Source organism: Ziziphus jujuba, chromosome 1, assembly GCF_031755915.1.
Source record: "Ziziphus jujuba cultivar Dongzao chromosome 1, ASM3175591v1".
In the NCBI taxonomy this organism is placed as follows: Eukaryota; Viridiplantae; Streptophyta; class Magnoliopsida; order Rosales; family Rhamnaceae; genus Ziziphus; species Ziziphus jujuba.
In genome coordinates, this window is record NC_083379.1 from 35,858,185 (window position 1) to 35,869,299 (window position 11,115).

The 11,115-nt window shown below is 35.2% G+C and overlaps 1 protein-coding gene across 1 annotated transcript; it reads right to left on the reverse strand.

Moving 5' to 3' along the window:
• Nucleotides 1–6,103: 6,103 nt before the first annotated feature.
• Nucleotides 6,104–6,937, reverse strand: LOC125420733 (G-type lectin S-receptor-like serine/threonine-protein kinase At4g27290). The gene has a single exon (XM_048467654.1). It carries the CDS (start codon nt 6,935–6,937, stop codon nt 6,104–6,106), a length of 834 nt encoding a protein of 277 aa, XP_048323611.1.
• Nucleotides 6,938–11,115: the final 4,178 nt, after the last annotated feature.

Consider the following 11,115-nt stretch of genomic DNA (forward strand, 5'->3'; position numbering starts at 1 on the left):
GAAGGGTGTGGGTGGAGACCCAAAAAACAAAAAAAACAAAAAAATAGTTCAGATTCTTGAATCATGAGTTCATATATGATAAATATATAAAGACAAAACTCGACCGTAATCATTGTACTATCAATATTACAGTAGGACCTCGTGGTACCCCCGTCAACATCTCTCTTTTTAAATACTACATATTGTATTTATTTTTTTAAAATGAAGTTTTAATAGTAATTAATAGTGTGCCCCCTCTAAATTAAATAGTGTCTCTTCAATTTTCAAAATATCCTTTTAATAAATTTTTATTTCTACTTTATTTGGAAATTAAATAAATAAAATGATTTCTATCATTTCTCAACCTCAATTTTCCCTTATTATCTAATTATTGGCCTCTAACATGTTAAATTTTCCTCTACTATATAGTCTGACTTAAAATTGTGGGAAACGAATCATTTTGTGAAATTTTAAATTAATTTGTATGTAAATTTTATACGTAATTGTTAGTTTGTTACAACAATTTACCCTTCATAGCTTTTAAAAATATATTTGATGGCTCAATGGTGTCCCCTTTAAACAAAATTCTTGGATCCGCCACTACTCAAATAGTTATAAAAAATTTTGATCCCTACTTGAATAAGTTATAAATAAGAATAAATTTTATATTATAATAAGTTATAATTTTTCTAAATTCTTTCTGTGGAAACTTGTCTCTGTCTCCACATAGTAATATTTATTTGGATATTGCAAAAAATATATGTTAGATTATATTAAAGGTATAAAATGAAATAAAATGTTTACCTAAAATTATTTGGGACAATGTATTTATAGTTTTTACACTGAGTGGAAAATATTAAAGGGAATGCAAAATTTTAGTTAAGATGAATTTGCACATTCACTATACTACATAAATACATATAGGGTGGTTATATTCATATTGCAAGATTATTAGTCACACTATAATTTTAACAATATTTTTATATCTCAAAAATATCCATTGAGAAATAGTAAAAAATATCCTTTAACACTTAAAAAAATGAAAATCAAAATTACACTTACAGTAAAATACATTTTAAGAAAAACTATAAACCCTAACATAGAGTTTAATGATGAAAATGAAAAGATAGAAGAGAATGATTAACATATCATATTTTTAATATGAAAATTTAAAATAAATATTAAAGAGTATAATTTTCACAAAGGAATATTAAAGAATATAATTTCCAACAAAGACGATATGTCAAAGATAACTCCTTAGACATTGAAATTAAATTCATCCAAATCAAGAACCTCTACAAGTTAAACTTAAAATTGCCAATTGGTAGTAAGATTTCTAAAAATCATTCATGCCAAAATTATTTGATTGAGAATTAGATATGTAGCTTGTGCACATTATATAAGGATGGAGCAAATGGGCAAATAGAAGCGAAATCAAAAGCTCCAAATTTTCTAGCCCCTTTGCAACTTATTATTTCAAGGTCTTCAAAATTTTTAAAAAAAAAAAAGATGAAAAAATAGAAACCTTTTCAAAGAACACAAGATCAAAGAGCGAAATGAAGAGGCACAATAAATTTTAGATTTAGAATTAGAAGAAGCAAAAGAACACAAGATCATAGAGCAAATTAAAGAGATGCAATAAATGTTAGATTTAGAATTAGAAAAAGCTTGACCGAGAGTTCCGGAAGTAGGTCGAGTCTCAGAAATCTTGTCTCTCAGTTGACTCAAGCCCTAGGGAACACCTGTTTTGTTTGTAAAGAAGAAGGATAGTAGTCTAAGGTTATGCATCGATTACCGACAATTTAACAAGGTGACCATCCTTAATCGTTACCTGTTGCCAAGGATATTTGACCTGTTAGATCAACTCCAAAGTGCTAAGGTATTTTCTAAGATTGACTTAAGGTTAGGGTACCATCAATTGAGGATTTGAGAGTCAGACATTCCTAAGAATGTATTTAGGACGAGCCACAAGCACTACGTGATGTCGTTTGGGTTTACCAATGACCCAGTGGCTTTCATGGACTTGATGAACTGAGTGTTTCACTCGTACTTAGATCGTTTTGTCATCATGTTCATAGATGACATTTTGGTCTATTCAAGGAGTCAAGAGAAGCATGTGAAGCATTTAAGAGGAGTGCTACAGACTCTGAGGCAGCATCAACTTTATGTTAGGTTCGATAAGTGTGAACTTTGGTTGAATCAAGTGCGTTTTCTCGGTCATATTGCGTTAACAGATGGCATTAATGTAGATCTCGAGAAAGTGAAAGCAATGTCAAATTTGGAGCACCCTACTACAGTGACAAAAGTGCGGAGTTTCCTAGGCTTAGCTGAATATTACCGCCATTTCATAAAAGGGTTTTCGAAGATAGCAGAGCCACTCCATAACCTAACTCGAAAGGGAATTACGTTCGAATGGACGAACAGGTGTGAGCAGAGCTTCCAGGAATTAAAGCGGAGGTTGACATCCACACCCATCTTAACTTTACTCGATGGGAATGAAGGCTTCGAGGTCTATTGTGATGCATCCCATCAAGGTTTGGGTTGCATATTAATGTAGAATCCAAGGGTAGTAGCGTATGCCTCACGACAATCGAAGCAACATGAGCAAAACTACCCTATGCATGACTTAGAGCTTGCACCAGTAGTTGATGCTCTAAAGAAGTGGAGGCACTACTTGTACTAGGCAACATGCCAGATTTACACTGACCACAAAAGCCTCAAGTACATTTTCACTCAAAAGGGCTAAATTTAAGGCAGAGGGGGTGGATAAAGTTATTAAAGGACTATGACTGTGTGATTTATCATCACCTGGGCAAGGCAAATGTTATAACTAACACTTTAAGTAGAAAAGCTATGGGATCCCTTGCCCATTTATGAACGGTCCAACTTCCTCTCATGGTAAAGTTGAAAAAAATGGGAGTGTTGATACACATGCATCCTTCCGAAGTCCTCTTAGCTAGTTTTCATATGCGACCAGTATTAGTGGGTCGCATATTACAGACTTAGATGGAGGATCCTAAATTGAGGACAATTAAGAGCAAGGCGCAAGAGGGTCTTGATCCGGAGTTCTCTATAAGGAGGGTTGGGGCCTTTATGTACAAAGGTAGGCTGCACGTTCCTAATATTCATGAACTCAAGTGGGAGATCCTAGAGGAGGCATATAGTTCGATGTATGTGATGCACCCTAGAAGTACCAAGATGTGTCGAACGCTCATTAAGTAATACTGGTGGATTAGCATGAAAAGGGAAGTTGTGGATTTTATGTTAAAGTGCTTAAGTTGCCAACAGGTGAAAGCAGAAAGGTAGAAACTTTCAAGGCAACTCCAACACTTGCCTACTTCCATGTGGTAATGGATATACCTTAATATGAATTTTGTATTCAAACTTCCTCCCATAGCGAGAAGATGTGATATAAATTTTGGTGATCATCGATCGACTCACCAAGTCAACACACTTCCTGCCTATCTGAGAGTGGTTCTCACAAGAAAAATTGGTCGATTTTTTTGTACAACATATCGTGAGTCTACATGGAGTACCGATCTCCATCACATATGATCAGGATCCGCATTTTACTTCACGATTATAGCGAAGGTTAGTAGGGGCATTGGGAGCAAGGCTCAACTACAATACTGCCTTCCATTCGTAGACTGATGGGCAAGTAGAGTATACGATTCAGACCTTGGAAGATATACTAGGATCATGCATCATGTAATTCCGAGGGAACTGGGATGAACAATTGCCGTTGGTGGATTGTTTATAATAATAGCTACCAAGCGAGCATCGAAATGCCCTCATATGAGGTCCTATATGGGAGGCAATGCTGGACCCTGCTGTGTTGGAGTGAAGTGGGAAAGGAGAGACTTCTTATGATGAGCAATGTGGTTAGGTTCGAATAACTACAGATAACTATGAAAAATGTGAAAATCATCTAAGAAAGGTTGAAAGCTACTCAAGATCGATAGAAAAGTTATGCCAACATGCTTAAGAAGGATCTTGAAATCGAAGTTGGAGATTGGGTTTTCTTAAGGCTGTCTTCGTGGAAGGGCATAGTGCACTTTGGCAAATAAGGGAAGTTAAGTTCTCATTACATAGGTCCTTATGAGATAATTGAGAGAATTGGCCATGTAGTATACAGATTAGCATTACCGGAGGAATTAGCTCGAGTACACAACATGTTTCATGTCTCAATGCTAAGGAAGTACATAGTAGAGCCATCGCACCTGCTCGAGACTCCCACCATCGAGTTGAGAGAGTACCTATCATATGTGAGCAGCCAATATAAATCTTAGATCACAAGGAGTAAGAAAATCCTTCTAGTCAAAGTCCTATGGCGAAATTGTTGAGTCGAGGAGGCAACATAGGAGCCTGAGGCACAAATGCGCAAACAGTACCTCTATTTGTTCTAGTGATGTGTGGAATTTTGAGGATAAAATTTTTATAAAGGGGGGATTGTAACACACCATCCTAAAGTACACCAAAATATTTTTTCATGCTGACCCAGTTTAACCTGGTTAGATCATTGCTAATAGAGTGGGATTAAATTTTGACTTTTTGCTCCGAATGGAATTTTATATTGATCAAGGTACCATTGCGGAGTACACATCGATCCAATTTTGTAGACTAGTAGCATGTTAAAAACAAAACTATAATTTGAAAGTTATGAGCAAAACAAGATGCTGTCTGAGCTGTCCAAAGAGGCCGAGTTTGACTTTTTATTGTTGTAAAATTTTACTTTGACTCATGTATGATTGTAATATTTCATTTTTCCTCGTTTTTTCTGCCGAAATAAAATAGTAAGAGCGCAAAAAAGTGGACGTCATATTACATATAACAAATATCAATGTATACATAACATGTACAGTACTATGGTAAATTGAATGCAAACTATAATATGTTGCCAAAATGCATTGATTATTGAACACCGTGCTATAGTACTTGTTGGCATTAGGCAACTGGATAAAATATAAATGAATAAATAAGAAAATAAATCAATTTACTATATTTGTAGATATAAACCCCGACTTAAATGACTGTTGGCATCTACTAATAAATTCCTCTGCCACTCTAAATCTAAATTAGCATATAGCGTAAAGATTTTCTGAATTTGGCAGAAAGAGTAGATATACCCTTTAATTACAGTATGTGAACTCAATGATACTCAACTCCAATATATCTTTTTAAGTAGTTCTTAAATAGTGGGTTTGCACATCCACATGATTAGATTACATATAGTTCATGTAAAAATGACAGTCTCTATCAGAAGAGAGAGTGCCTATGCCCACCCACGTTATAGCCACTATAGCAAAATTACTCTTTAAGATGGGGATACCATGAACTTACTAGTCAATTTTTATGATTTCAGCAATAAATATTACCTTTCAACACGGCTCTCCTCCTTCTGCGAATGTAAAACCCCAAATAGAGCATCGCAAAAACTACTGAAATTACAGCTACAGCTATCACTGCAGTCGTCACCTCCACCTTACTCTCTAGTTATTTGACACAGAAAATCAAATTTTGGGACATTGCTGCTAGATCATATTAAAAGCTAGGTAAAAAGTATTTAACTTTAAAGCTAAAACTAAACAAGATGAACTTGATACCAAAAGAATAATGAAAACAACAATAAACTCAAAATACAAATTTTAGTATTTACCATGAACTATAGTTACAAAATGAGATCCATACCTCTCTCTGAAGATGGCATTCGAATGTACAGATCCTCTCTGCCGTCTGGAAATTCTTTTATGTCTACCAGATCACCAAACCAATGGACACAGCCTCTAATATTTGCAAAAGCCATACAAGAACAATTGTCCAAGCATTTGGCCCTGCATTCATTGAGATCCATGCTTTTGTTCACCCAGGTAAAAGTAGTGTCTGGCAATTTCACGCCGACAAATCTGACAAACCCATCCCTGTCTTTCTTCTGGCAGTGCAGTCGTACACTACGTTCACATCCTTGAGACCAATCCATAATAGTCCACTTTTCTTGAGATTTAGGCTTGAACCCTTGTAGACATTCGCAGAACGGACTCTGGTCACTGATGCATTTTCCATTGGCTCCACAAAAGCCATAAATATCACAACTATCACTAGGTACTGTAGAATATACGGCCCAAGTTCATTTTGCTTCAATCCATACAGAATGGTTGCTCAAACTGTATGTTTGGTTCAGAACCATTCTTGCTAGGAGAGAGTTATTCACGAGGCTGTACATATAATACACTTCATCATCGTTAATAACAAAGTAAAAATCATAAAGAGGCAGTCCTGGTGAATCACTGAATCTAAAATCATCCCATCGAATCGTACGATAGTACTTTGCATTGCCTTTCCTGATATATCCTTCAGGATATGTAAGAGGTCCTAGTTCAATCCCATAAGTGAAATTCCCAAGACATGGATCATCTGGACTCCTCCATGCTGATAGACCCCTTTTAAGACCTGTCCTTAAGTTCCATCCCATCTTCATGTCTGGTAACAATGTATCAGATGGATAATCAAAGCTTTGCCACAGATAAGCTTCTGGATTTTCATCTTTCTCCTCTCTTATGACAAGATTTCCAGAGTCTAGGATCTGTACCAATGGATTCAGATGTCGCTTTAAATTTACCGAGATTGTCGACCAAACCACACTCCTATTCTGACCCAATATTACAAGATTGCCTGTGCTGTTTATGGTGAAGAGACCAGATGAGTCAACAATTGGACTGCATCGGTTTGCAACCCAAACAACAGTTCTGACAGGGATGTTCTTGTACCAAATTCCCAAATAGCTATTACTGGAATTGCCTGGACTGAAGAAACCCAGCTCAAAGATTCCCCCTCTTGAAACCAAGGTTTTGCCATCAGTGATTGAATCGAATTGATGAATGCTGTCAGGTACTGCCGGCGAAATAGTAAACGGCAAAAAGAGCAAAAGATTAGCTCCGATAAACATAAAAGGAGTCACCATTGACTATTGATTCCCACAGCTCTCTGATTTTTCTGGTTACAGAATAATGTGTATATATATATATATATATTAAATACTTTGAGATTTTGCATGTAGAATTAAATTAGTGTGTGGGGGTTTTCAAATGGTGAAATTTTTCTACTTCACTACAACGACCAAAAACTTCCCTAATCGATTCAAACATGGATAGCGAACATGGATAGAGAGTTGTACATCTCAGACTACTACGGTAAAACCCTCTGATAGACTCAATTAATTGAGGCTTCTAGGAAACGCAAAGCGTAGAACAAATCCGTGAATTACACGGCTAACTGACTTTTATGCAATCCCACAATTTTTTATTTTTTATATTTAAGGTACTGATGAAGATTTTTAGAATATTTATTTTGGTATATTTGTATATTTGATTTTATTAGCTTGATTTATTGCCTTAAGTGAACTTTGTACAATTATATAAATGTATTTGACGTAATACACACAGCTTATTTACGAGGACCTGACTTGCTAGGAGAGAAATGTTAATAGTTTGTTAATTACATGTCACCCATTCAAACTTCGGTTGATTATTATTATTATGTTTTTGGTTAAAAGGAAATATATATATATATATATATATATTGTGAGTCTGGTTTGTACTTTACCTTTTAATAAATTCTACTGTCTTTTTAATAATTTCAAAGAGGGTATGAGTGGTCATGCAATGTAGACAATCTCATTTTGCCTACTGGTCATATATATACATATATATATATATATGTTTGTATGTATATATATTAAAGTTTTCTCCTTTCCTATAATCCCAAAATACTTCCATTTTGCTTTTTTTTTTTATTTACTTTTTCTCCCTTTTTTAAGTAGGAAATTAATTAGAGTACATCAGGAATTTATGATCCCCTTTAATACAAAAATACAAGAGTAGTGTCTCATCTTATATTTAAAAAGGAGCACGTATTTCAAAAGTATTAAAAATATTTATGTAAGATAAATAAATTATGTGATAAGTCTACCATATTTGAACAGAAAAGTCTTATTTGGGTGGGATCCATCTTTGTACATGAGCACTATATAATGTTAAATTCATAGAATTTTTTATACTAGAAATCCTTTTACAACCACCACTAGATATGATGTAATGTAGTCGAGGTCTTAGTGCACGTCTTCACGTTTCCATGAGAAAAACAGCAATTTAATGACTACTCTGCTTTATAATGGCACCAAACAATTGTATGGTCCAGCCTTTTTCTAAAATCCGACCCATTAGGATTTTTTTTACTTGCTCTCTAAGTTTATTTGGTGGACAAGTTGATTTGTAAAATAGGTAACCTTAAAACTTTATAAATAGGTATATAGTTTTCAAACTCATATCATATCACACAGGTCAGAAATAATACAATTTTTTTGAGATTTCAGAAAAAGTGTTTAGAGAAGTTTTTTTGTGTAATAATTTCAGAGAGAATAATACATACATTTCTTCTCAAGATTTTTGTGTTTTAACTTTCTTTATTTTTCTGTATTGATTTTCTGTATTTTTTGTGATCAGAAGATCACAATAAGTGATATCACAGTACATCGTCAACAAGCTCAAACAAAAAATTTGAGCATACCAAGAAGTAGTTCTTGTCAAGTCGAAAAGAGGAAGCCTAACCAGATCTCCACCCACCACCGCACATGCCCCCATGTGTCGTTCAAAATTTTCTATAGGCTTTCACGTGCCGGTCAACACGCCATGTGCCTTCCATGCGCCGAGCTGAGTCACAAGATGAGTCGTGACCCGAGCCATTGTGTAACAGTCCAGCCCAAATCACCCACATGCAGATATTGTCCTCTTTGGGCCTGAGGAATCCTCTTACAACCCAGCCCTCAAGGGTTTAAAACACGTCTGCAAGGGAAAGGTATCCACACGCTTATAAGCCATGCTTCGTTCCCCTTTCCAACCGATGTGGGACTTCACAATCCTCCCCTCTTGGGACCCAGTGTCCTCGCTGGCACATCGATCTGGATACTAAGTACTGGCTCTGATACCATCTGTAACAACCCAGCCTATACCACCCGCATGCAGATATTGTTCTCTTTGGGCCTGGGAAATCCTCTTACAACCCAGCCCTTAAAGTTTAAAATGTGTTTGCAAGAGAAAGGTATCCACATGCTTATAACCCATGCTTCGTTCCCCTTTCCAACCGATGCAGGACTTCACACATTGAGCTAAGCCGTGACACATAGCAAGCCACATCAGTAGACAGCTCATCTGCCATGTGGAGACACGTTATCGGCTCTACCATGTCAATTTCCACATCAGCGACGGTCCCATATTTTTCACAAATTGTAAAAACATCCCTATATTTTTGGTATTTATAGGTTTTTCTAGAATTTTTGATATTTACAATTTGATCCAAAACTTTTGAAAATTACACTTTGACCCTAAATTTTTAAAGATTCAAATTTTGATACAAGAAAAGTCGAATCCAATGGTTTTTTACCATTCTGGATGCATTGGTGGACTCTATTTTGTCAAATTCAACTCCAATTTTTATCAAAATATTGCAGAGGAAGATGTCAATAGACGAATCATATTCAAGACCTATGATCAAGCTTACTGCCACTAATTATGCACTTTGGAGACCTCGGATAAAAGATCTCCTAAATTGTAAAGATTTGTTTGACCTCTTGGATACCAAAGGAAGGAATCCTAATCCCACCAAAGAAGCAGAATGGAAGCAGATTTGTTTGACCTCTCAGCAATTTGGTTCCTAACAACGAACTTATTATGGCTATGGTAATGGATGCTTTATTTACTGAGGCCAAGAGAAAGAAAATTCTTAATTATCAATTACATGCCTTGTCACAGAGAAATGGGAGAAACAGCAAGAAGGTAGTCATGACAATGGGAGAGGTAGGAGCCAGAGCAAAGACAAATCCATAGATGGAAGAAGGCCAACATGTAAGTGTTATTATTATGGTTGAGAAGGTCATTTGAAGAAGTACTGTAGGAACATGTTTCGAGAGCAGGGACAAAAAAGTAATCAATCGAAAAAGGATGGTGGTGAAACTTTAGTCACTGGTAAAAGAGAAATGGCATATTGTTCCACACATGAAGAACCATGCCTTCATATTTCAAGCCAAGAAGTTGAGTGGGTAGTTAATCTTGCAGTATCCTACCATATTATTCCGCATATAGAGTTTTTCAAAACATTCAATCATCTCTCAAGAGTATCCTTTGATAAGGAAGGCTTTGGCAACCACTTTTATAACGACACAAGAAAAATGATAAAAGGTGATACAAACCTAGGTTGACTTGCTCCTAAACCTGTATTACTTTAGTCTGGATCACAATTAAGTTCAGATTCTAATGGTTACCTTAACCCATAACTAACTTATGATGAGAAACCTTGGTATATGATGAAGATGCCATAATAGGTTATGGATGTCCTATTGATAAGTCAAACTAAAACACTTGATTTCTATTAATTGTTTTAGGTGTTCAAAGAGAACAAAAAGAATTCTTTCTCACAAATATTTTTTTGTATCAATAATATACTGAATTTTCATTGAAAAATAAGCCTTAATTAGGTTTTAAATAAACAAAATAAAATCCTAGAAAACTAGGTTAAAACTGGCCAGCAATAAGGAAACTAAAGGTGTGGCCGAATTCTCCTCCTTTCCTAATCTAATTTGGATTAATTAATTTTTTTATTTTGAATTATAAATTAATTAATTTACAATTGAAATAATGAAATATCAACTTTCCTAAGTTAATTTATCCAGAAAAAAACAAATAAAAACCAAATAAAAGATAGTTTCCTGAAATAATAATCAAACTCAAATTAGAAAACTAGTTGACTAGTTGACAACTAAGTTGTCTTTATCCAATCTCCAGCTAGTTTAGGATCCAAATCAGCTCCCATATGCCATATAGGATTCCAAATAGGATTAATAATGATTCCCATATGTTGCTCCTTGATTCAAATAAGTCAAAATTGCTTGCACAACCAAAAAAGTCAAAGTCAACACCAACAGTGAGAAATTTTGACCAAAAAGTTGTCTATGCCCAAATGTGGTTTTTGATTGCTTTTGCTTCTAACTTGACATGATTTCATGGCCTCTTGGTGATATAAATTGAGTTCATGAAGTGTTTCATCCATTCCTTACTGGCCGGGATCCAAAAATGTACCAAAACATTT

Excerpts from the sequence above, each read along its gene's own strand:
- LOC125420733 (XM_048467654.1), bottom strand. The coding sequence starts at position 6,937 with ATGGTGACTCCTTTTATGTTTATCGGAGCTAATCTTTTGCTCTTTTTG.